This window comes from Pseudopodoces humilis, chromosome 8, assembly GCF_049639895.1.
Source record: "Pseudopodoces humilis isolate 2021_Gansu_Grassland_sample_001 chromosome 8, ASM4963989v1, whole genome shotgun sequence".
In the NCBI taxonomy this organism is placed as follows: domain Eukaryota; kingdom Metazoa; phylum Chordata; class Aves; order Passeriformes; family Paridae; genus Pseudopodoces; species Pseudopodoces humilis.
In genome coordinates this window covers 35,030,804-35,057,357 of record NC_142207.1, presented here as the reverse complement: position 1 = coordinate 35,057,357, position 26,554 = coordinate 35,030,804, and the positions used below count along the sequence as shown (strand labels likewise).

The 26,554-nt window shown below is 40.2% G+C and overlaps 1 protein-coding gene across 3 annotated transcripts in view; it reads left to right on the top strand.

The window, feature by feature from the left end:
* The window catches only part of BARD1 (BRCA1 associated RING domain 1), a 40,966-nt gene extending 14,836 nt beyond the window's left edge, over window positions 1-26,130 (top strand). For 2 of the 3 annotated variants that reach the window (XM_005528935.3, XM_088059237.1), the window contains 7 exons: window positions 4,275-4,355; window positions 5,045-5,217; window positions 12,080-12,188; window positions 13,715-13,850; window positions 14,845-14,937; window positions 23,949-24,046; window positions 24,737-26,130. In XM_005528935.3, the coding sequence (XP_005528992.2) occupies window positions 4,275-4,355; window positions 5,045-5,217; window positions 12,080-12,188; window positions 13,715-13,850; window positions 14,845-14,937; window positions 23,949-24,046; window positions 24,737-25,066 (1,020 nt within the window). In that variant the 3' untranslated portion in view covers window positions 25,067-26,130. Of the gene's footprint in view, window positions 1-4,274; window positions 4,356-5,044; window positions 5,218-12,079; window positions 12,189-13,714; window positions 13,851-14,844; window positions 14,938-15,025; window positions 16,540-23,948; window positions 24,047-24,736 lie in introns of those variants that run through there. The other variant, XM_088059238.1, reaches the window with a different exon arrangement.
* The last annotated feature ends 424 nt before the right edge of the window (window positions 26,131-26,554 follow it).

Here is a 26,554-nt window from a genome sequence, read left to right as displayed (position 1 = left end):
TGTTCCAGGGACCCTTTAGTTTTGACATCTCATGATGGCTTTCCCTCCTTGCACTCTCAAGAGGGCTCACAGAAAAGCTTCACTCGTGGCTAGCCTGCTATGCTGGACTCTTCATGGTTATTATAATTAACACAGTAAAATAACAGTGAGATAATTCCTTCTGAGCCTGTGAGAGTGCTCCTTTTATCGCTTTGTTACCAGTTAAAAACACATCAGGAGGGAGAGCAGAGAAATGTTGCGATTTTGTGAGCACGTGATGGCAAACATCAGGATGGCTTTTAAATCTTGTTTTCAGCTGTCTGACCTAGGCAGCTGTGCACTTCCTTGCTTTTGGTACTGGATCTGAGAGATGGGTCACAGAAGAACATCTTCCCTCCTGGAAAAAAGAGGTCAAGGCAAATATGAAATAGTGCAATGGTTTCAAGTGCAAGACTTGCAGACTTGGAAACTGGCCATGAGTCAAAGCAGTCCATCTTCTCAAGTGCTGACTTGGAAGCCTGGAAACAAATTACTATTTCTTTTTTGATAATGCTTGGTTGTTACTTGTAATGTTTCTGAGGCTGGGTAACTTCCTGCATGTTTTCCCTTTATTAAGGGTTAGGCATAGCTTCTTGTTATTAGGTAATGGTCTGCTTTGTAGGGAATTCATTTGAATGATTTTGAAGTGAGAAACTTGCAGGATCCTGGAAAGAGTTGACAATTCCTGTAAAGCTCTTTAATTCATATTTGTCCTCCTTGATCATTTATGAGTTGTAAATAATCTAGTTCCCCCACAGCCCAAACAAGCAAATGGCATCGTGTTTGAAAGGGGTTTTTGTTTTTTGTTTCATTTATTTGACCTAAAGATTGAAGTTGCTTGATTAAATTTTTAAATAAAGGAAGAACTATTTAGTTGAAGGGGTACAGGTTTTTAGCTTCATCATGTACTGTCCTAACTCTTTGGATCTCTCTCTTTAGCTGGTAGAATATGTTTTCTGGTAGAATACATTTTCATTTATTTAGTAATTTGACTTTTCAGTGAAAAATACTTTGATTACTGGAAATTGTAAAGGGCAAAATGGAAAAAAAAACCCCTGTGAAACAGGACTGAAAGAACACTTGAAGTTCTTAACCATATGTATTAAACTCAGGACTTAAGGGAAAAGAAAAAAAAAACAAAACAACTCCAACATCCTTGTGTAAGCCAAGTAGAGATGATTTTCTGGGCTTATGCCAACCGTGGCTGTAGGAACTAAATTTCCTTGGGAGGAGCAAGTGCTGAAGCCGTGTAAATGCTCTTCTCTGTCTGATCTACTGCTGGGTCCAGCTCTGCCAACAGATGGCCCCAGTGCCTTTCCTGCTTTTCTGGTTTCCCCTGCTCCCGGGAGCTGCGGTGCTGAGGAAGAGCAAACCCGTGGTTTTGCTGCCTTGTCACTACAGCTGAGCTTTCTTATGAGCATAAAATGTCCTGAGCTTTGTTTGTTCCGAATGGATCATTCTGCATTCTGCACTAGCTCCTGCCTCTTCAAGAGCTGGGATGTAATCCTTCATTGATAATTAGATTTCAAAATAAACACCTGCCTGTGAATTCTTAATGGTAGGAGCATTTTTCTACCTGGTGTTTGCTTTGTTCTCCCTTTCTGAACAAGAAGTGTCTCCACTTAACATTTCCCCTCTGTTGCTGCAGACTGCTAAGAGGGTCTCTCCTTGTGTCCCTGGTTATGGCTTTTTAGTGAAAAATGGTGATTTTCCTGCTGCATCGAATATACTCAAGGAACTAAATGTACAAAATTAATTTCAGCATTAGTCAAAGCACATCTTTATGCAGCATGTTGGAATTAGTCATTCCATACTAATAGGTGTAGTTTCTTCTGTGCTCTTGTGGGGGGAAGACATGGAATTGACAGATTTGTGGCTGGGATTTGCACCTACATGGTCCTTATTCTTGTTTAGAGTTTAGCAAAGCATTTATTAGCTTATAAATGTTAGTAATTCCATCAACTTTGATAGAAGTGACTAATGTAAAAAAATAACTAAACCACTTTTTTTTTTTACTCTTGGATCACATTACTTGGCTTGACTTGTAATCTAAGCCTGTTACCAGCCTCTAGAAGATCCAGAAAATATCAGAGGCACCTATGTTTGGATTTGATGATCTTATAGGTATTTTCCAGCCAAAATGATTGTGTGATTGTGGTCCTGCTTGTAGGAGGGACTTGATAACACAATGGTCTGCCACTTGAAATTTAGTCTTCTGCTTTTTTTAGCTAAATGCACAAGTTATGCTGACTGACTGAAGAGCCTCTGAGGACACAAAAGACCATTCTCCTGGCTCTGTTTTGTTAACATCTCTTTTGTAATGCTGATTGGCAGCGCCCATCCAGTCACTGCAGCAGCTCATGACAGCTTTCCCTCCTTGCTGTCACTCTCAGTGCTCCCGTGCTGGTTGTAGGGAGCAGGTTCCATTTACAGATGACATGATGACAATATTTATCTTCTGTAAGCTGCAAAACACCAATTTTCTAATTTTGACGGGGCCTGGATTTAAGTCAGGGGATGTTGTCAGTCCTGGTGTCCACACCAGCAACATTTTCTTTGATGAAGCCACAGTGATGTTTTACAAATCAGTGCTCACACAACTGATCTGAAAAGCTGTGATAGTATCTGATGCCCACACAAATTATTAGCTGTGCTTCCTGCTTTAAAGCAGTACTCCTGAAATGTCAAACCCTTTGCAGTACATGTTTGCAAACTGAACTTTAAATGATAAGCTCAGCTCTCGCTCATTATAGATAATTGTGTGTTCTCTCTATCTGGAAGGATCTTAATGCTGAGCGCTGTCTTGGCTGCCTCTGAATAGGTTTGATGTATGTCTGTTACCTTGCAACCATGAAGAATATGCTGCTGCTAGAATCCTTTAATTGCTTTGAAAGGTAACATTTTGCTGGGACATCCAGGTTGTGAATATAACGCATGAAATTTATCTCTGATGTGTTAATTTGCTTGATGGTTGTAAAGCCAGTGAGTCTCAGCATTATTTCAGTGAATTTTGAGTTTACAGTTGTTGCTTGCTGGATTTATTTTTGCAGAGCAGTCTGTTTTAATATTTTTTCTAACTTAAAGACTAAAGATTAAAACTACTTTGTTTTTTCAAAGAGTTTCTTGGTAACAAAATCAGATTAAGTTCGTTCTTACTGTATTTAAAGCTTAATACAATGTTCTCTCACCTTTTCTAAGACATGCTGTGAGCAGCACCTAGAAATTCCTTGACTTTTCCACTCCTTAAAGGCATTGAACTTGATATGTATATCATGGATTAAGTTTCTCTCCTTCAGATCTTTTTTTTATTTTGTATATTTGGCCTTGGCTAGAGCTACATACCACTTTGTATATTAATAGTCTCTTCATTTGGGATCACAGTACCCTGGTGCAGGCTAAGTGTCAGCAGTTGTCTTGAAACACTTTATTTTGCCTAAAGTAATAAGAATTGAAGCCTGCACTGCAGAGATCTCCTTGCCTCAGCCTCCACAGGCGCCTTCTCCTTACCTATTTATAGCTGCACCTGGACATGCTCCAATCTTATTACCAACTTTGCTTTTCAGGGTGTCAAAACCTCTTATTCACAAATTCTGCCCTCTTGCTTCCTTTGCCTCAGGTCTATTCAGCCTCTTTTCCGTAGCTTCTGCATCAGTTTCCACCCTCTGCACACCTCCTTGCTTACGTGAAAGCCGAATACAGCATTTTTCCAAAAAGTGAATTAAAACTGTTTTGGTACACACTGTCAAGGGTGTCAGTGATATTCAATATAAAGCAATAATTGCAGTGTTAAATAAAACTCTTTTCCTTTTGTGGAAAAGCAATTTCTAGAAGCTTGTCAGGCTTACTAATTTATTTCACCTATGTTTTCAGCCAGTTGTTTAGATTAGGTTGAAAAAAATCCAGTCTGGACAAGGAAATTCTCAATAAATGTTCTGACGTTAATCCTTGAAGTTTGACTGTAGTGCACAGATTGCAATTAGTGCAAACTTTTCCATTTATTTTGAATTAATTCTCTTACATGCATGGTTTTTATCCAGATACAGGTATTTGTGTAAAATGCGTGGGTGGTTCTAAGTGAACAACAATCATTAACTGTGGTCTCCAGATCAATTAAGCTTTTGTTATCCTGACAATATCTACATGGAAAGCTACGTTTTTATTGCAGGTACATTTATAATTGGGCATCTCTCAAACTGGTGTTGTATGTCTGTATTTTCTTCATTACTTTTTCATAATTCTGTTTTTTTCCCGTGTAGGGTGACTTAGCAGCTGTGGAGCAGCTGCTGAAAAATGGGGCAGATCCCAATGTCAAAGATAATGCTGGCTGGACACCACTGGTGAGTGTTGAAGGCTTCTTTCTGTCATCTGTCTTCTAATCAGATTTCACTCATCCCTCCTTTCCTCTCTGATATTTTAGTTCACTCACATTCAGGTGCCAGAGAATTATGCAACGTGAAGAAGTGATGATAAATGAGGTTTAAAGAATTCATCAGCAGCCACTGACCTGCCCAGGTGTCATTCTCCTTTGCAGGGTTGTAGGGCAGGCCACAAAGTCAATCAGCCTGTGACTCTGCAAATGCAGAAAATACAGCTAGGATAACTCGAAAAAGATCAATTCCAAACAGTGTTTGTATTTAATGGGTTCCTCGTGTCCTCAGTGGTTTGGAAATATATCAAGTAGTGAAGTGAAAAAATTGCTTGATTGAATTACAGAAAATAAACAAAAGGTTCTTTTCAACCACGACTTCTTCCTCTCCTGCAGAATACTCCTGATAGCTTGTAATCTGGAGGGTTTTGTTCCCTGTGGTCTAATTTGCACACAGTTGGCCTTTGTTCAGTTCTTCTCAGGGCTTTTTGTCGGTGCTGGGTTCCCAGGTTAATTCCTGTCAGGAACATGATACAGTATTCTTGCATCATCTTCCCTGGCTATCCATGGAGTACTTGAAAGCCAATGAGCTGCCACAGGAGGAGTCCCTCTGTGAGTTCTGCCTCACCTGAGTTTCCCCCCGTGCCTTTTCCCACCCAGCACGAGGCGTGTAACCACGGGCACAGCGAGGTGGTGCAGCTGCTGCTGCAGCACCGGGCGCTGGTGAACACCACGGGCTACCAGAACGACTCCCCGCTGCACGACGCCGCCAGGAACGGGCACGTGGCCATTGTGGAGCTGCTGCTCCTGCACGGCGCCTCCCGGGATGCAGTGTGAGTACACGGGGAGTGCAGCAGCCAAGGGGGATGTGGAGTGAATATGAAGCAGAGCTAGTGATAGATGGGGTTTATATGAAGTGAGGGGGTGGGTGTTAAATGTGTCCTTTTCCAGGTTGGTGTTTCCTTTCCATTTGGCATTTTCCTGAGCTTTTCTGAGGATGCCTGAATCACAGATAACTGGAGTACTGGAGACTGTATGAGGAAAGTAACAACATATGCTCACCCTAATCTTACACTTTGCTGTTGGCATCTTCTTATAACTGCTGTCAGCTCTAAGATGCTGAGCTAGATGATTTTGAACTGCTACAGCTGGTTTTTGTCTTTTGCTACACTACTTGCTAGCAGAAGGCATTTTGCTCCAGTCTCTTCTGTCTTCACAAATGACATAGACGCAGGCAGAGATTTGGAATTTTCATTTTTGCCTTTCTGGATCAAAGCACTAATCCTTAGTACATGTTTTAATTAAAAAAGGAGGTAAGTAATATTTTCAGTTGACTCTTCTATACAGTTAGGTCTTCTGAAGATTTTGGCTTTTGTGCATAGGAGGTGCTAAAGAATCTTTCAGTCTGTGAATAACCCTGCAGCCTGTTAATATTCCAGGCATTGAATGTAACTTTAGGTGTTGTACTGTTGTTGTGCCAGGGCCTGTGTGTATAAATTTGAGTCCAGTGCAAGCTGTCTATACGGGTGTGTGATTGTGTATAGAAACACAACAGGATGAAGTCTAGCATGATACAAGTTTCCTTGGCAGCCACATGAAGAAGTATAAATAAGTTCACTTTAATCACTTCAGCTCTCAGTATTCACGCTCTTGAAGCTTACAGAATTAAGGTGCTTTGTGGGAAAGCATAGGGTTTTCATAAAGTCTTAATCTTGAATACATTAGAGTTTAAAAAACAACAAGACAAAGCCAAAACAAAGCGAAAAGCTTTCAAGACTTCAGCACGAAAAAGTTAACCAAGAATCAGTTGTTCATCTTCACTTTGTTCTTGAGCATCAAGGACCAGTGCACCTGGAAAAGCTGACAGCTTCCGAGATTTTCAAACCTCTTGAATATGAGGAACCGGTCGTGTCACACTTAGCACGTGTTTGGTGTTTGAAAGCACAGCACAGCTTTGCTGTGAGGTTGTGGCAGGGTTTCAGCTCTGGTGGGTTTTGCACAGCCCAGCCTCCAAATGCCAGCTGTGGACTCTGTAGGGATCCTGTTAGCCTTGGTCTCTGTTGCATGTGCTCACAAACAGAGGTCAAGCTGAACCTCTTTCAGCTCATTCTACATGAGCAAACTTGACTCTGTTGAAACAGCAGCTTTTTAATCAGGGAAGGGGAGATTTATGTAAACCTTAAGCCGTGCTTTAACTTTTCACTGAATGTAGATAATGTTCAGTTAAAATCTCTGAGAACAAATTCAGCTGCCGTTCGTCTTTGTGTGATTTGTCTGGGTGCTGTGGCACAAATTCAGTCCTGTCCATCCCTCCTGGAATATCTGAGGCTTCCAGATCTTTCATAGGCTCTCTATCTCTGGCTGAAATGCCACCGTGTGTGTTGCAATTGCACTGATGATGGAACAGCATTGGGGTTTCCCCTCCCCTATTTTTACAGAGAGCATTAGAGCCACAGAGAAATAGATATGCAAGCAAAGTGTTCAGGCTTGCTCTGCTGACCTCTTCCAAACACTGCCAGGAAACGATAGAAAGAAGAGCAGTGTGACTTGAGGCTCGTGCCTCCCTTCCCTCCTGTGCCCCAGTAACTTCCAGTGATCTTTCCCTGGATCATGGCTTTGCAAATCTTACAGGGTGTTTTTGGAGCCACTGCCTCTGCACTTGTGGTCCTAATTAAGCAGTGGTTGGATTTGTCTAGGTAAGTGGACTTGAACCTTCTTGCATATAGGTTAATTTTTTTCCTAGAGGATGCAGGTACCCTTTGAATGGAGTCACATCTGACAAGAAGCTTATTTTTCTTCAGTGACTTTTTTTTTTTCCTAGATCCCTGAAACCAGCAGACCACAGTTTTAAAAACGAGATGAGAACAGGCTGATCACTTAAAATGGTGCAATTATAGTTCATTTCATGATGGATACTTATAATTGGTCTCTTAGTACTTAATGCTCACCTTCACATTATTATTTTAGGTTCTTTACAGTAGAAATTGAATCAGTGATGAGTAGAACTTGCATCTCCAAGGCTTATTTTCTTAAGAAGTGCCATAACTTGAGAGGTGTGCAGTGTGTGAGCTAAGACTACACCAAACCAATTTTGTCAAACAGATAAATTGGTCTAATTTTAGTTCACTTTTTTTTTTCCCCTCTTTGGTGTATAAAACCCTTTCTAGTCCTTTTGCAGACTCTTCAGGCTTGCAATGAATTTCAGCCAAGGAGAGGGCCTTCCTTAATATGGTGGGACAAAGTGATTCTTCTTTATCTCACAGGACTGGAGAGGAAAGTTTGATTGGTTTGCTGTGGTTACTTAAGTGTTCTACTTTATCTAAACTAAGTAAAATGTGAACATGACAAATGCATTCAAATGTTACTTGGGACACCATGAAATATATGGCATGAAACCTCACAGAAGTGACTGATGTCTTGCTGCTGTCTTAACAGTAGCATTAACTCAGTTTTGTGTCTTAATGTCCCTTGTGTGTTGAAGAGTTAATCTACTGGAATAAAAACAGCTTGTGTTGAACAGCCTGCTTAGAGCAGTAGTTTTGAAATCTAGATAGATACTCAGTTGTGCCAGGTGAAATTTATTTTAAAGGTGTGCAGTATTGACTGCCAGCAGGTCCAAAGGCAGGTGAGACCCACTGGGGTGTGGAGGGATGTAGGATCTATCTGGAAGCAACTACAGCTGAGAGACCTCAGTGGGTGAGGGTACAACCATATCCAAAGAGCTGAGACTTTGCCATTTAAGATTTAGATATCAGATATTCACAAACCCATGGAGTGGGCACCTTCTAAATGCTTTTCAGGCACTTTTTTTTTTCTCCTTTCATGTTAACTTGTAGTGCATTAAGAAATGGCTCTATATAACAGGAAGCAGCCACATATCTTTTGGACCAAGCAAGAACAGATGAGGGCTTCCTCTTTTGCCAGAAATTAATCCTGGGATTTCCTTATTCCTTGGCAAAATTTCTTCTTTGGAAATCGGTGAGATTTAATAGTTGTGGCACTTCAGTTGTCCACAACTTCATTGAAGTTTTCACTGACTGGGAGAGATACAAACTACAAATGAAAAATATTATATGGACCAGTGGACCTATTAATTGTCCTAGTGGTCCTGTTAATTTTTTTACGTTAATCTCCTGCACATAACTAATTTTTATTTTTATGGCTTTTTTCAACCTGCTTGAATTCTGCCTTTTTTCTTTGCTTCACAGCAAGCCAAGTGATTTGAAAAATTAGATCTGTGCATTTGCAATTTCACAGTACTTCCTAAATGCTTTCACTCAAATGGGCTGTCTTTCCAGTTCTTCATGCACAATAAGTTTAGCATTAGTAAAAGCTGTTGTCTTGCTCTATTTTTTTAGGTGTAGGATTTGTGAATCTGACTCTGAACAAACCTGTGGGAATGCTTAGGGGTAGACCATGGTCTCCAATTATGAATGGCACAGGGACAAAAATTATTATAACCTGCAGTTATTCCAGGAGGCATTAGACCCATGACACTGATTTAATTTTGTCTCCTTATCCTGAGTCAAGATAGTGCAGGTCTTTGCTGCCTAAGTGCAAGACAGTGTGTTGAACTTCCTGCTGACTGTAGGTTAATTAAAATCCTGGCTCTCTTTGGATATCTCAGATGGTGTTTCTGGCTACACAGATTAGGTTTTCTTCCCTCTGTCAGGTTCAGGAAAGGTTTCTACTTAGCACATTCTCAAAATCCATGTGCTGCCTGGAGAGCCCTGAGCTAGTCAGATTTCCACGTGGGAGTTAGTGGGTACTGTGCTGAGACCCGGCTGCAGCATTTCCTTTCACTACTGAACTCTTTTGTGGGGCTGGGGCAAAACATGATTGGTGGAGCAGCTTAAAAGTCCTGATTACAAAGAATTACAAAGTATTATGTCATTTCATGGAAAGTCATACTCAGATTTGATTGAGTTGCTCTTCACTGGGCTCCTCTTTGTTTTCAGCACAGCCATCCTGCTCTTGGATTGGATTTGTTCTGGATGTAACAACCCCCTACTGACTACTCAGTACCTTGAGGATTGGCTAATAGAAGGCTGCTTGCACCCAAGGGTACATCTGACTCTGGAATGTTTAAATAAAAACTTCCAGAAAGCATATTTGAATTCTGGTAGAAAGAAGGATGCCTTGGGGACCTTGTATTCCAGCTTAAACACATCACTAATTTCTCTCTAGCAGAAACAGTTGTGTCTTCCTGCTGAGTGTGGAACTCATGTGCACTGGACTCATTCCCAGCAAACCCAGATTTGTAGGAGGAGCACACAGAGTTATTGGTATTTCTGAAAACACTGTTTGTGTGTTAGGATGGACGTAATGTGCATGTCTAATTTGGTTTTGAGTATTGGATTAAAATTCATCTTTGATCAAGGTGGATGATTTCCCTTGTTCAGCTGGGTTGGATAAAGATGGATATGAGCACCATTTCCCTAAAGCTTCTGGTTCCCATTCCTCTGCCTTACTAAAAAAGTACAAGTATAGTTTTCATCCTTTCTCTTTGAAAAGTAAATTACAACACTTTCCAACTTGAAAATCTGTCGTTTGCATGTGTTCTTGTATTGGTTTTTACTATGTAAACCCTCTTTTCTCCTGTTTCAGCTACATTTTCTCACTCTCCTTAAGCTCAACAATCTGCTTAGTTGAAAATATTCTAAACTATTAAACCATCTCTTGTGCTGGTGTTCCTTTTTCAGACCTCAGCTCCAAAGTTTGTCACAATTTAACTATGCCACTCCAATGTGCAATAAAGAGCCCTTTTTTATTCACAATACTCTAGTAAGAAGGAACTGAAAGAAGTTTAAAACTGTAGGGAAAAATTGTGAGTACAGAAAGAGGAGCTGGAACTTGTATTTGTACAGTTTAATTGGCAAAAAATGTTCTATATTTAACTGGGATGGTCTGTCTTTTTCTATGGTAAACATTCATGATTTTTTTCCAACAGTCAAAAACCTTACTGTGCTTTTGGAGGGAAAAGCACTCCCAAATCTCTACTAGTGACATGCAGGGTTTTCCTCCGTCTGCTTAGCTCAGAGTGAAAGGTCAGCCAACTAATCTAAAGGTGACTTTTGGGGTGTTTGATGATATGTATATACATTTCCCCCCTGTCTCTGGATGCATTGTTCAAAGGAACTTTATCTTGCAGCAGTTTGAGTTGAATATTGGCCTTATTTAAAGAAAGGGCAAGAGCTACCCTGATGATGCATGACAAAGCAGGAACAGCATGACAATATTTAATGGGCTGCAACTGCCAGGCCTGGGCAGAGATTTAACCAATTATCTTTCAGTCTGCAGAGTTTGTATTATGCCTGCACTGTGCTCATTAGTAGCACAGAAAAGCTTGGGATTGGTAATAGCGTAAAATACCATCCTGGACTCTTCTGTGGGGGATTTTTATGGATTGTTGTTTTCCCCAGGGGCTGTGTTAGTGAGCAGTGCTCAGCCAGGGGCAAAGAAGGGTGCTGGGGTCAGACATGTCTTTCAGTTCAGTGCTGGCCAAAGCCTCCCAGCTAAGTCAGAGTGGAGACTTGATAAGTTGAGCTGCTCTTTGGGCTGGATTGGGTTATGGCTTTATGTGGAATTCCCTGTAAAGCTTCCTGGATTCCTGCTTTGCACAGGAATGTGTGGCCAAGAGAGAGCTCTTCAAAGCTGCAGTGGTTTTGTGACCTCTTTAAATGTTTCATTGTTTGATGACTAAGCTTGCCAGGTTTCAGACACTGAGTCAGGGCTTTGTTCTCATGACAAGCTTCCCCTCCATAACGAGCTCTTAATATGCCTTTGGAGAGCCAGAGCTGCGTGAGGTGGGCAGAAGAGGATCAGCTGCATCAGCCATTATTCTCACAAAGGGCAAAGCAGGCAGAATATTTCCCCAGAGTGCTGGCAGAGGCTCCTGTTTGCTAATGGCAATGATACCTCTTCAGCAGTTTCAGGCTTTCCTCCCCTCACTACTGTCCTGCAGCAGCAAAGTTGTGTGAAGAAGAAATTGATGCCATGGCTGAGCTTGATGTGTTTATAGCAATCACTTCTGTCTGAGGAGTGCTAAAAGAGGAAATCAGTCTGGAAGCACAACTAATAACTATGAGGTGCCACCTACATTGAATAGCTTTCAACAGAATTGGCAGACCAACTAAAATCTGACTCAATTGGCAATAATGTGTACTGTGGACCGGTACACTGAGGGAAAACGAGATGCATGCTAAGATTTTGGAAGTGCAAGGGGGAGCTGTGGTTCCCAAGCAGGAAGCAGATAGCTTTTCCCATAAAAGCACAACCACATCAAGCTCCCATGTTTAATACACTATGGAGAGTATTCTGGCATTTCTTTCATGGCAAGTGGATAAGCCAAAAATACATTTCTTGGTTATATGACTGCAATGAAAGATTAAAGCTGAAATTTCTGGGTCTTGCAAATGATAGCAAAGTGCATCTTGAAACAGTTTAACAAGGACTGTGGTTTATTTAACTGAACATTCTGCTCTGAATATGCCTTACTCCTCAGCTGAATGCAGCAGCTTGTAATTCGGTATCCATCTGTCTTGGATGCAATTCTTACTTGAAGCTTTGTGCTTTTAGCTGAAATTACATATTAATAAGAAAGTGGGAGGGAAACCTACCCAGCTAATATGCTTGGTTATTTAAGAATCAAGTCACATTTTATTTACTTAAACCCATCTGTGCTTGTTTTGCCAGTAATATATTTGGTCTGCGACCTGTGGACTATGCAGAAAGCAAAAAGATGAAATCTGTGCTAATGTTACCAGTGAAGAATGAATCATTTTCACTTAACCAGCCCTCTGAGGTAAATGTCTGTGTGGGTTTGTTTTTGTGTTTTGCTTTTTAACAAAAAAACAAGCCATGAGTTCTTCCTTTAAATATTGAAGGCTTGGATGTAAGTACAGTACATCACCTGCTTTACAGGGAGATTTAAAATAAGCTGGGAAGCTGTCTTGGACAGTATTTCTAGGATGTATGTGGAACACTGACAAGCTATGAAGTTCTGTGTTACAGCTTAATCTGGGAAGACAAAAGATGTTTCTTGTACTGTGGTGTTATTATAGGAGAACAAGCCTGTGTTATTCCTCAAGTATCACTGCTTGAACTTTGCTATTGATGTTGTTTTTCTGCATATCTAAATTTGTTCTACTTTCCAAACTGTCTGCAAGCAGCAGCAGCAGTCTTTGTTCCAGGTGGTTTTTGTGTGCATTTAAAAGGCTGTTCTACTATCATCCCTTGTCCAACAATGAAAATATCAGCTCAGCAGTAGAAAATAGCTTTTGGGAGGTTGTTTTGGGGTTTTTGTTTTCCTCCTGCTTTGGACAAAGACTTCTCAGGACTTGTAACCAGAATCAGGTACTCAGACCGAACAAGTTACTGCTTTAATGAAATGCTTTGTGCTTCTTAATGAATGAGAATTAAGCTGACCTAGCTGATAGAAGCAGCCCATATCTACTCCAGCCTATTCAGCCTGCAATGATCCCTCCTCATTGAGGGAACAGGGTAACCAGGGGCCAAAAGTAAACTGTTGCAGCTAAACCAGGACTAATGTGGCTGTTCCTTCCACCTGCAGCAAATATAAGATGCAGCTCTTCTGTGCCAAACAAACTATTTTTGGTATTTGCATCTGCTTTGGGGTGAGTGTATGCCAGGGGATGGTTAAGGGCTCACATGGATGACTTGATCCAGAGCCTGAGGCTGTGGGGTACCTGGATCTGTGTCTGTGCTATGGAATCTGGAGTATTTAGGAAAATCCAGGAGCTGAAGTATCCCTCCCTTGGCATCACAAAGCTCCTCTTACTTTGCATTAATACTATCCACATCAAAAATCCCATTTTGCCCTGTAAGCAACTAATGTTTAAGTATTAGGGACTTCTACTAAATGGACATGCAGTTATTAATTTTATGGGTTACTCAGTACCACATCTGTTGTTTATACCTTGCTAAAAGTAGGAGATTTTACTGCTTAATTGGGATTTTTATTCTTGTTCAACACTGCAAGCTGCCAGGCTGTTTACACAGTGTTCAAACAATTCTGTGTGTGCACCCCAGTGTCTTTAAAAAGCAACAAAGAGGGCAAGGAAGAAAAACTGATTCATGAGGTATTTTAGTACCTTACATAAACTAAATGAAGTACCTCTAATGTGAAGCTTTTTTTCCTGTGGAGCTGATTTGTTACATGGAGATTTATTCATGGACCCTGTCCTCTAAGCTTGTCATGAACTGTGTTCCAAAATGATACAAAATTATATTCTTCAAAAACTGTCTAGTAAGTTGCTTTCCTTACGTTCCCAAATATTCAGCTTATTGCAGAATTTTCTGTTCATGCAGGCACTGAGCTCCAGCCAGCCAAGAAATGGACCCCTTGGCATACTGGGGAGCAGTCTTGGTGCAGAGCAGCAGAAATTGCTGAACAAATTAGCAGCAGTCCTGAAGGCCCAGAGGTGCACTGAATTTAACAGCAGAGGTATGGAGTCTTGTTGAAATGTCTCTGTCCGAATATAAGTAACTACAGTTCTGCACTTTACTGTTTAAGATACTACCTGCAGCAGGGCTTTTTATTGCTCCTGGGAAGTGCAGCTTCTGAAATCCTTGAGTTGTAGCTATAGTGGAGTGATGGTGTTTTTTGCATGTAAACACATATAAAGCTTGAGTGGCTATCAAGGCAGGAAGTTTCTGGGGGAGCCACAGTTTGGCAGTTTATTGTCTGTTATTTAAAATCCCAAAGTCTCCTCAGAGACCTCTTCTCTTTGCCCATTTTTACCAACTTTAAGGTCTGTGCTCGTGTGAGACATCCTGTAAAGTTTTTACTCTCCAGAAGTGAACTTTGGGCAGATGGTGCCTTGAGAAAAGAGCATGGTATTGATTGAAAGCTTACATGATTTCTCTGCCTTCAGACTTTATTCTTCATTAAGATTGGTGAACCCAGATTATGGGGTTTGGTGGAGTTCTTTTCCCCTTTTTGAGGATGGGAACATTACCTTAATCACTCCTCTTAGTTTTTCCTTTAGAGTGCTCGTGAACAAAATGCTAAGGTAATTTCCCCTTACCATCTTTCACTTCTGGGTTACTACTCCAGAATTTTGAGTGGAGTTCTGCTGGCTTTGAATTAAAGCACTGAGATCCAGTAGTAAGATTCCTGTCAGAGTTAAAATAGAACTCTAAAAGAATTGGAAAAAAATGCTATCCTATAAACTGGAGCCTCAGTTGAAGATTTAAGTGTTAGTGTAGAACTATAAAACCTTTTTCACAGGAAGTGTAAGTTGAAACCCACAAAATTTCTAATAACTTTTCCACTAACTCAGATCATAGTCTCAAAAATCACTGCCTTGTGCTGGAAAGACTGGTTGATAAATTATTATATTCTGTTTATTCTTTAAATAATGATTGATTGCTTTTCAGCCAGGCATGGTTCTGATTTTTCTGTGCTTTTAGTTTTACCGATCTAATCTTTCTCCTAGTAACTCACCTTATTATCCCTGATGTTCCAATGCCAACTACTGTCAAATGCATGATGGCTGTTCTGACTGGATGTTGGGTCCTCAAGTTTGAATGTAAGTATTAAATATGTGGGGCTCCTTTGGGTTTTTAACCAGAAATTGTAGATGGGATTACAGAGAAAAATTTTTTTTTTTTCAACAGCTGCCCTAATATCAATACTATCTTGACACAAAGTACAGGGGATTGTTTTCAAATCTGAGGAATGACTAGAAATTTAATTGAATGTATTGAATGAAATATAACTACTACTTATTTGGAAAATGAGTGCATTTCATCGTTAGGTGAGTTGACAAGGTCATAGCCTAAGTATCAGTAGGGAGTGAGTTTCTTCATTGCTACATTAAGACTGATTCAGAAGATTATGGAAGATACCCTGGGAGAGAAGGAAGGATTTTATTGAATTCTGGGATTTTTTTTATGAGCAGTTTGCGTTGAAATTGAGAGGAGACTGGCTTGCTTGGGATGTGTGCTCAAGGCCTGTGAGAAGTAAGCTTATGTTTACATACAAGCTCAGATCTTCTGAAGGTTGTAACTTCAAACCCAAGTTAGCATGCAAGTCATGTTTCATGCAGTCTGTAATTGGTGTTTATACACTGCATGCTTTTTTTATACAGCTGTTCTTATGCCCTAAATTTTGAGGTTTTTATTTATTTGATGTATTTCTTAGTATCTGCTTTCACAGTAGCTGCAAAACCCATCTTCTTCCCCTTGACCTTTATGGCTAAGTCCCTTTTAGCCAATAAGTACACTACAAATGAGCTAATTACCCATGGAAAACTTACAGACAGATTTCATTCCAGTTTTCTACTGTGTGACTAAATGTCAGAACATAAGGATTCTTTAATGGTCTGGATTTTCCTAATGCTTATGAAGACACTGCAAAGCCTCAGAAGCTGCAAACTAAAACATGGCATCAGGTTGAATACTGGACTCAGAGTTTCATTTATCTTCTGGTTTGTTCCATGTTTTTTTTTTTTTTATTTAAGACTGAAGACCATATTTCTGTGGTGAATCCCTTGGCAGGTTCTTGGCTTCACTCAGCCTGAGAGGTTTGCACACATTCTATCCTACATGCTTCCTTTATTTCATTTCATCTTCCTGCTAGTCAGATGCTTAGAAAACTTCTGAGGGAGATTTCATTAGTGAGACCTAAATTTAAATCTTCATGGAAGAGCTTTCATATTTAGAAGTGATTGGAGAAGAAAAAAAAAAAATAAATGAAATAGTCCAGGGGTTATTCAGGGAATATGTTTATGGGTTTTTTTCACAGTTGAGTTTTATTTTATGTTGTTGGTACTGATTAGTGCAATCCTGACTGCTAATGCTCCCAGCTTAGTAAGCAACATACTACTTAAAAGCGAGTGATTCTCCTCCCTAGTGGGAAATGTTAGCAATAACTCATGGGGTCTGATGCAGCTAAGTGCCTATAATTAACAGCACCACTCCATCTGTTCCCACCAGTCTGTTATCAGTCTTCTTCAGAGTCATTACAAGTTAAAGATTGTTATAACAAATAATGGGACTCCTGCTGATGGAACATTTGTCTAGGAAAAAGAGGTCCTTGCTTTTCTTTTTCATTTCCATTTATCGTGGCTATTTGACTTCTATTTGGATGAGTTTCCTTAAATGTGATGCAAATAAACTTTCAAAAGTTATGTGCGTGTTCTGGTTATATAATAAATTTAAGAAGTTGTTTATGGTTCACTGTTCTAAACCATTCACTTAAAGTGAATTTATGTTGAAAAAATTCACTAAAATATTTGAAAAAACAAAGCTCAGTGAGGCACTTAATGAAATGCTGACTATGCATAAGGGAGTGTTTGAATTTTTTTTACAATGTAAGCTGCATTTCGCTTTTATCCCTAAAGTTGTATTTATAGCCTACATATTATACCATTTCTTAAAAACCATCACAAGCTTGCAAAAACAGTATTTAATTTGGGAGTCTCTTATGTTAACTCTTCTGTTACAGCAGGCTGTGAGTCTTTCCCTCATAAAAAACAGTTTCCTTCTTCTGGGTGATTCTATAATACTCCTGTTTCCATGTGTCCATACAGATACAGAATTCATTCATTTTGGTAGAGAGGTAATGTGGAATTTTCCACAGAGTTTGAGCTGAGTGTTGGAGGGCCAAGATTGAAGTATGTATTCTCAATTTTGGGGTTCCCTTTTGTCTTCAGGTGGGAGATTAGGATGACAGGATACCACCACTGAGCAATATTAGATTTTCACAGAGGAAAAATTTCATGTTACGAGTTGCTTTCCCACCTTTTCTGTATTTAACACACTGTCTGCAGTATTTCCACTTCCAAGGCAGCATGGAATTGAATTGAGGCAGTGTTGCCACAGTGTTCCTTGCCCTTGGCCATATCTTTCACTGGTTTCATTATTTTATTGCCTTTATTATTTCTGGGATGGTAATAGGGCACAAAGTGGCGAGTCATTATCCTTCTGCAAGTGGGCTGAGACAAAGATTCAAGTATCACTGTATTTCCTCTAAGCTTTATGTGGAGCATAGAACAGTTTAATTAAAACCAGCAGAAGTCTTTAATAGCTTTTCAGCTTGTTTTTTTCCTTCAAGTTATTGTCATCTGTTAAAGCAAGGAATGAAAAATGATCTCAGTAATGATATGCATTGAAACAAGCTGGTGTCAGTCCTGGCAGTGAAGTGTCTGGCAGAATTCTAAGCATCTGATTGCTCATTCCTTCCTCTGCTTTGCTTACCTGGAGCAGCAGCAATGATTCAGCTCTGATCATTATAAGGAGGCAGAAAAAACTGCTTTTCCTGTGGGGACTCACAACAACAGGGAGTTGACTGGAAAAGCTAGGGGACTGCATGACTGACATATCAAGGTGAAAACATCTTTCTGAATTTTCTATACTCATCCTTGTTTAGGCTGTTAAAGCAGAGGAGTGCAAGGCTGCTTGACCTGACTGCTCCTGAGGCTGGACTTGTCTCTCTTTCATGCATAAACATCTTTTGGGTAACTGGGTGATTCTCAGCAGAGCCCTCCCTCCCTGAAACACCCAAAACTTTTGATGACTGGAGTTTCATGCTCTTTTTGCACTTGGAAACTTACTTCAGCTGCCTCCTGCAATAGGACTGATAGCTCTGAGAGGCTTTGGAACTCTGCAAAGTGCAGATTCTGGTTGTATTGGGTGTGCAGCTGAGGGCAGTGCTTCAAACCAACAGAGACTGAACTTCTGCACTCCCGCAGTGTCTACACCTGCTGGAAAAGAGCTCACAATTTTACATTGTGAAGCTCCTGGGCTTTGCAGAGCAGAAAATGGGTGTGAGAATCTCTTCAGTGTGGTGTCTGCAGAGACTGGAAGTGGGTTGACTTGAAATAAGGTCTAGAAGAGAAAGAAACCTTGGAAACTGTGTCATGCAGTACTCAGTTTTTCATATTTGTAGAGTCCTTTGTTCTAGCTCGCTTCTAGTTTGAAGAAAACATTCCATTAAGCTCTTTGTAAGGAAGAAGATGGGAAATACAACCTCACTCATTAAAAAGCCTGTGATGGGATCCAGAGGATGAACACTCCTGAGGGAATTTAACCTGACCTTAGGAAGGGCTACCTCCAGTCACTTTGATCACTCTAGAAAACAGCTGTGGCCAGCAGTGGTTTTTTTTTTCCAAAGAAGATACCTGGGCCTCCAAGTGAAGGAATAATTTTCAAATCACATGTTCCCAGCTTCTGGGAATGTTTCAGGACTTCCTAAGCACATGTTCCATAGTGTTCAATAAATACCACCTGCATTAACTTGTAAACTTACCATGCTTCAGCAGATGCACTTCAGTCTCTGCAGATCTTGTGTCGTTTGCATGTGATAAGAAAACAGACTGCTCTTGTTTCACCAATGAGTTCTCTACCTCACTCCTTGGAAATCTGGAGTCTGATGTCACTTTATAAGCATATAAGACACAGTGTAAAAATGCTTTGATGTAGCAGAGGCCAATAATGCTGTTTGTGAAAACAAATTGAAGCTATGCCAAATTCCCCTAAAGCTTTCTCTCAGTCCAAATTTCTTCCTTTTCTAGGAAAAAAAACCCCAGCAGGATTTACTCAATCTGTATGTAAGTTTTAAAACCCAGTGCAGACTGAACTGAGGAAGTATCAGTTGCTGTCTCTACTAGATCATGGACATGTAGTATGTCATCATCTTTGTTGCTATTATGTATTCCTAAATTACTCCTGGCCCTTCTGAGAGATTTTTGGGACTAACCCTTGCTCTTTGCTTTATTAATGCAAATCCAACAAAATTCCACTAAGGCTAACTGAGTTACTGAGAGATACCCCTGGGTATCTTTGGGTGATTACAACTTGTTCTTGCCAACCAGCTTTTTATTTTTTTGGTACTTCACTCTCTTCAAATTGTTTTTGCTGATGCAGTTAGTTCCATTACAAACCAATAAGACTTACATGAATAAGGATTAGAGGGCTCTGATCTTAAGTTTTGCAAATAATGATTTATTTTATTTCCAGTAGTAGCAGCTGCACTTTTATCAAAGGTCAGTTAGAGTGGACACCCTGTTAACCTGCTTGCTCCTTAGATCTCAAAGGTAGGGGCAGCTGCTCAGTGAGGTAATCAGGATCAGTGTAAGCAGTGATGCTTTACTGATATTGTTAATCAGGGGAAAAAAAATGAGCAGTGCTTTGCTTGCCAAATGTGGTGGCACCAAGCTAAATGTGGATGCATTAGGCTAAAACTTCTGTCTGCCATGTTTTCTAGGGACTTTAATGCAGGCTTAAGTTTTGCTAAAATTTGGTGCAAATGACCTTGTTTACATCTAAAACTTGCAAGTGTGAATTCAGCTCTTTAAGAGGCTCTGGAGCTTGTGATATTCTGTATTTCCAGGGCAGAACTCTGCGTGACTGCTGTGCCCATGGGATCTGGCCCCACAACGGTGTGGTAGGCCAGCTTTATCCATCAGTGCTTGCACACTGACCTTGGCACTGCAAGGCAGCTCTGCTCCATGATAATTGAAATGCCACCTGCCTTCATATAACTCTTGCCCTTTCATGGGTGATTGATCCAGCTACTGAGATTAAACTGAAGGGCCATTAACATGTCGTTGTAATAATCACCCTCTTGTCTTCCAAGGAAGAGAACATTGACAAACCTTAACAGACTCAAATTTAGATGGCCCACAGCTCTTATTGGCAGTAGTATTAAGGAATAAATCAAGATTGGCTGAGACCCTGAGCAAGTTGAATGGTCTTAGAACAGAACAGACTCGATTTGAAGTCAGGTTTGCTGGTCAACAGTGCACAGACTGCTAATGTGTGGAGGAAAACAACACAACTCGGTGCCTTCTCCTAAAATTTCAGGTGTCTTCTCAAAAGTAAGTTTAGGTTCCCTTCCATTTTCAGAAAACTCCTTTAGGGCTGTCTTTGTCCTCCTGATACTCAATCCTGTTTTGAACATTTTTTTACATAAGTACTTCAGCTGTCCATCTGAGTTTCAGAATGGAGGTGACATCCTGGTCACTTTTTAAGTTAGGATAGTAGAAATTCTCTTTTTCAGTCCGTTCATTTGACCAGTGCCTTGGCATCAGGTACTCACTGGTGTTTTTTCAATATAGTGCTAAAGAAGTGAGAGTCTGATAACAGGAGTTTTGGGAGTCAGTTAAACATGACTCCGGTTTGAAATCAAAGGGAGATTTTGACTTAAGCAATGTAAGGTCAAAAGAGCTTCTGGAAAAGTTCTTGTAAAAGTAGCTGATAGACCTCTGAGTAAAGTATGGAGTTTTATTTCCTTTTATATGTCCTCTTAATCAGGATGAGATTGAGTTGGATGAAGAGACCATTAAAAGGGAACTGTGTTGTTATCCAGCCACTTTTACACGTTAGCAGCTTTAAAATTTATAATGCTTCTGAAGGAAAAGACCTGGGCTATACTGAATGGACTCAACACTCAATTTTCACAGGAAATAAAATCCCTAGCAGAAAAAAAAACCCAACAAACCAAGGTTGGAAGGGCCTGCAGTGTGCTGTTGGATCCCTACTCTCAAGTGTGAAATTGGAATATTACTGTTTTTAGCACAAGATTATATTGTGGTGGTTGTACCATCTCCTGGAGGAATGGTAAAACTTGTACATTCCTGCTGCTTCCAAATGACACCATAACGCAACCAGAGCTGATTATGCTGTCTTTGAGAACCTCACTTGGGCTATTGCATCAATTAGGGTACTCTGCACCTGAAAATGATAATGGAGATTTTGAGATCTAGAAGCAAATGGTGGCTTGACACTAAGCTTTGTGTGGAGAGGGGGGGGAAAAAGAGCAGGAAAAGAACCTTTTGTTTAGAAAAATGAATATTGAATTAAGTAGGTAAACAGCTTGAGCCCTCTGTCATTTTATCTCAAATAGGAGAACAGGAACATGTTTCCCTTTTGTTTCTTTTCTTGTTCTGATATTTGACTTCTTCAGTTCTTTAATACAAACTGTGTAGCATGTAGGAGTCATAGAAGAGAAAGGAGCCACTTGGCAACAAATCAGTCTGAACAAAATGTGCAGTTAAAGAGCCATACTGGTCTCCTTAACTTCCATTATTTTGCTTTTCTTCTAGTCAGGAATTCTTCTTCCATGGATAGATAATCCTTGCCTGCTCCCCTCTGTGTTGTAAGCACCTTCCTCAAACACTGGTTGCTACTGACACCCTTGTGTCAGAGCAACTTCTCCTTCAAGATCTTTGTATGATAAATATGTTCACTAATTGAAAATGTACTAATTTTCCGTCACCAAAAAAAACCCAGAGGGGTCTGTTGCTCCATGAAGGTGTGTGTGTTTAGGCCTAACTGTTGCCTCTTAAAATATTTGTATTGAAGGAAAATATCTGGGCACTGAGAATTTATATTCTTGGCTTTTTATGCTGAGTGGGAAACACAGCTTGTTGAGACACAGATCTGGCCTGTTTCTAGCTGGGAGAGAAAAGTTGGAATTAATGAGAATGCTGATCATGCAGACACTTGGCTGTTTGCATGTTTCCAGTTTCTGCAGGAAACAGATGTCTGCCTGGTGTGCCTTGTGAGAACAGGACACAGGTGGATGAGCCTCTCTTGTGGCCGTCTTGGAGGATTGTAATTACGTGTGACAAGGAACTCTGAGGCTTTCAGGCTCCTTGGAGGACCTGGCAGTGTGAAATGGACTGATGTATGTGTGCAGGACAGACCTCACTGATTATGAATTCTGTGACATCAACACTCCACTAACTTGAGTTGCTTCCCTGACTTCTTTTTTCTTTGTGGTTTTTTTTTTCCAGACATGTAGCACTTCAGAAAGACATTGTAGTCTTTCGTATTCATTCAGTCTTTTATTACTTTTGTATCACATTTGCTTCATTTACTGATGCTGGCGCTGGATGCTCAATTTGTGATGTATTTATTGTATAAAAACCTCATCTCTGTAGTGAAAGTCCTTGAAATCAAGCTTTTGATGGTAGATTGAAATAAAATATGCTCTTAATGAATGGACAGTTCCGTTCTTAAGATTAGATAAGGCTTCTTCCTTTATTGTAAGTGGCACCCATTAATATCTGCATTTCCTTGGAGGGAAAGAATAGCAGTGTAAGTTAGAGGCACATTGACACAGGAAGTCTTGTTGAATGGTGGTGATTTAAAATAAATAAATAAAATGTGAAATAGCTTTTAGATTTATTTCTGAGTTACGAGTACTGAAATTAAGTTATCAGTATTCATTACTGTTATCAATAATGAGTGTGTAAGTTGCCTTTCTGGAAAATCCATGACTAGGTTTGCCCTTCTAGTTCACATTAATTTTCCTTGAAGGAATGAACGAGTGCAAATAATCAATCTGATACTTGTACAGGGAAGGAGATATTTGCTGCAGTATTCAGCCAGTTGTAATTTTCTGTAGGGGCTTATCTTTTCTGATGTAAGCACATTGAAGGACTTCTACTACCTAAAATGTGAATTTCCATTGCATTTTGTGAGTTTGTATGAACTGACAGCAAATTACTGAGAATTTCTTTCAAGATCTCTCCAGAGTAGATATTCCTGTGCATTGGCTACTTACTGCCATGGTATCCAAGTGCCTTTGTCAGTGGTATTTCTCTTCATATCCTTGGGCTTTCTTCTTTTTTAGGGTCAACCCCCCACAGTTCTCTTTTGATTTTGTTGAGTTTATAGTTTTTATATACTGTGGGTTTCCTATTTTCCCGGTGCAAATAAGTTGTCTGAGTTAGAAACACGGCGCAAGGAGTGAGGTGCTATAAAAGTTACAGCCTTGGCCGCATTGTAAATCCTCCTCGTGGAACCCTTTCCAAAATCAGCTTTGCAAACTTTTTCCTGGGTAATTCTTATTAATGACTGCAATGTACATGCAGGCAAAATGTTCCATCCTTGAATGGGTGACCACAGCAATTCCTCTCCCCGGAGTGAGGTCAGGCAGTACATTTTATGGACGTTAGCAATTACCAGCAGTGCTTTCTCCATTGGAAAAAATAACTGGCCTTAAAACAAGGTAAAAACATGTTGACTCTAAAAGACAATCTCATTATGCAGCAGTGCTAACAGAAACGAATGCCACTGTTAAACCCCAGCATAAATCTGCAGTTCATGCTGATCCTGGAGACCTTGAAATCCCATCTGATTTGTTCTTTGAGGCCCTAGCTGCTCAGAAGCAGCTTTGTGCTTGCCTTGTAATTGCTCTTTATCAGGCAATTGTGTCCATTTCATAACTGCAGTGTTGGCTCCGCATGCTGGCTTTGAGCTTCCCAGCGATCAGCAGTTTGACATTTGACATTAAGTGCTTGACCTTTAGAGGGTAAGAGGAAGAGCTAATAATTCCTGCTGTTTATAGCTCTGATTTTAGTGCGATATTGCTTCTCGCCATCTCACTTGCATCTTCAGGCGCTGTTGTAAATTTTTTTCAGGTTTTAAAAGCAAATTGCTAAAGCACACAAGCTTTGGTGCTTTGTGAATGTGATTGCATTGTAATAATTTTATCTTAGCACAGCTCCTTAGTCCCTAAAATGACATGCAAGCCTCTCTTAAAGCCTGGGGTGTCAAATTTTTGCCTCTCTTACTTTGGTTTTTGTAGGGGTACGAGCTTGTCTGCGGAGCTCAGTTCGAGAACAAGAAGAGAAGTACGAAGTCCAAGGTGGCCCCCGGCGAGGGCGGCTCAACCGGGAGCAGCTGGTGAGTTTTACTGCTCCACACAGCCTGGATTAATGACCTGGGGCTGGGCAGCTCTGCCCTTTGCCACACGCAAAGGTGCAGATGTAAAATTTTAATGTGGTCTTGTACAGGAAATTTGATTATGTGCAAGGTGATCCAAAGAGCCGTGAACACCCATAAAGCTGTCACTTTTCTCCATTAGTGGAGATGTTGCTGTAACCTTGTCAGGGGAGCACTATTGCACTCTGTGTATCACACCTGATGGGACAGGAAGTGATGTGCTTCAGCCTCTGCTCAGCTTTAGAATGTAGTTCTGAAAGAAAAATGGTTTTATTGCTAATTGTTTCCATTTAGGGCCTTTTTTACATTTAACTGGGTTAATTCCTGGTTACTTGCTGGATTACTCTGAAGAATTTATTAACTGCATTGTAACAGTAGTTGTAATTATTCCTAACTCATAGTTCAAACCCTGTTGTGCTGGAAAGTATTTCAACAGAAGCAAGAATTTGCCACATAAACAAGCTTTTTTCTCAGTTGCATACTTACCCTGAGAACCTTGCATGTTAAGTTACTGTTCTAGTTTCCCAGTGGTGGTTATTTAAATTGTAGGGGTTTTGTATGCTCTGATTTTTTTCCTTTCCACTTTTTTCTTCTCTGTTCAGTTGTCAAGTCCTGTATCCATGCTTGTTTTTTTTTTTTTCTTCCACACAGCTGCCTAAATTATTTGATGGATGCTACTTCTATTTTTTGGGACCTTTCAAACAGCACCAGAAGAGTGATCTGCTGGAGCTGGTGAAAGCAGGGGGCGGCCAGGTCCTGGTTAGGCAGCCCAAACCAGACAGTGACGTGACACAGACCATCAACACTGTGGCCTACCATGCAGAGCCCACCTCTGACCAGAGGCTCTGCACTCAATATGTCATCTATGACGTGGCTTCCAAATTCCAGCCAGAGAAAATTCGGCAGGGCAAGGTGTGGATGGCCCCCTCCAGCTGGCTCATAGACTGTGTGATGTCATTTCAGCTTCTGCCTGTGAAGTGAATATCAAGAAGGGCAGCATCCCAAGAGCGAGGCTGTAAAATGGGAAAATCATGGGCAGCTGGGATGCTCTGGCAAGCTGCTCTGAAGCTGTGATTTCTGTTTTGGATTCAGGAGAGCTTTGAGCATTTAAGTGAGTTACTAAAGGTGGCTGATATGTTTGAATAAATGAACGTACAGTGGAGGAGAGGATTGAAAAGTGTGCCTTGGCTTATTTAATATGCTTTATTTTTGCATTGAACTTAATAAATGCTTAATAAATAATCACTGACATTTTGTAACTGGGATTTTGCCAAATGAAACCTTTTGCTTTCTTGATTTGAACCAGCCCTTTGTAGGCAATTGAGCATGACCACATTTGTGTTGCGTTTAATATCCACTGATAAGCATCTACTGAATTTATCAAGATTTCCCAGGCCAGAATTTGTATATTTTTTAAAAAAGAACTCCTTGTATTTGAACTTGTGCAGACATGTCAGGTGACATGTGACATTTATTATAACTTCTTAAAACTGAATTTAGCTGGAAATTCTTGGCATGGGATAAGTCTTGTAGAAATCGGAGTTAAATAAATGGCCTGAATTCATCTGGAAGGAGACACTTTTGAGAACACTGTATTTAAAAATCTTAGTCTAAAATTTACTTTTTTGTAAAAAGAGTGATGCTTTACTCACTTCTGTCTCATTCATACTTGTAAGCATGTAACTAGAATTCAGTTCTATTTTCTGAAGGCTTTTAAGCACGGAGATCCTTATTTAATATAATAAATCTTTTTGTAAATTTGGATGTTGATCTCATGGCTACTTTAAAGAAAAAAAATAAACAGTGATCACAAAAGAATTGTGCCTCACTTTACACAGTTGTACCTAAACAGCTGGCTACACTGGATCAATGTTTGACTATTTCATATTTGTTACAATATTTCTCATAATGGCTCATTAAGTTATTGTCAGAATCTTACACCCTCACTCTGTTGCTCTTATGTAATGTTTTGTATCTTAGCTTGTGAATTTGTAATTGAAAAGTGGTGTCTTGGAATAATACACAATAAGAATGATGGTTGTGGGCTAGTACACAAGTTTTGTGTGTTTTTGTATTGTTTGTAATAATGAAACTTTTTTGTGTGCAGTAAGTTTGGAGCATCTGTTGCATGAACTTGGCTGCAGAATAAGTGCTTGTCCCATACATATCTCAACAGGTAAATGAAAACACTTTTCTGTGAGCTCAGTACAGCTGTGAAGATGGTGTACCCACACCAAGAGCTGCTTTTGCAGAGGAGGAGAGCTGCTCTTTGTAACCATTGCTGCTGGAGGTCCTGTGCCCTGTAGAACCCTTAGAACTATACACAACAGGTAGAACAGGTACAGTTTTCAATGGCATCTGCTAGATTTGAGTAGCTGGAGGATCTTAATCTTACCATTTATGCTAGACTGAATCATTGCTCTTCACTAAATGCAGGGCTCATTAATAAGTGGAACAGCCTATGGGATT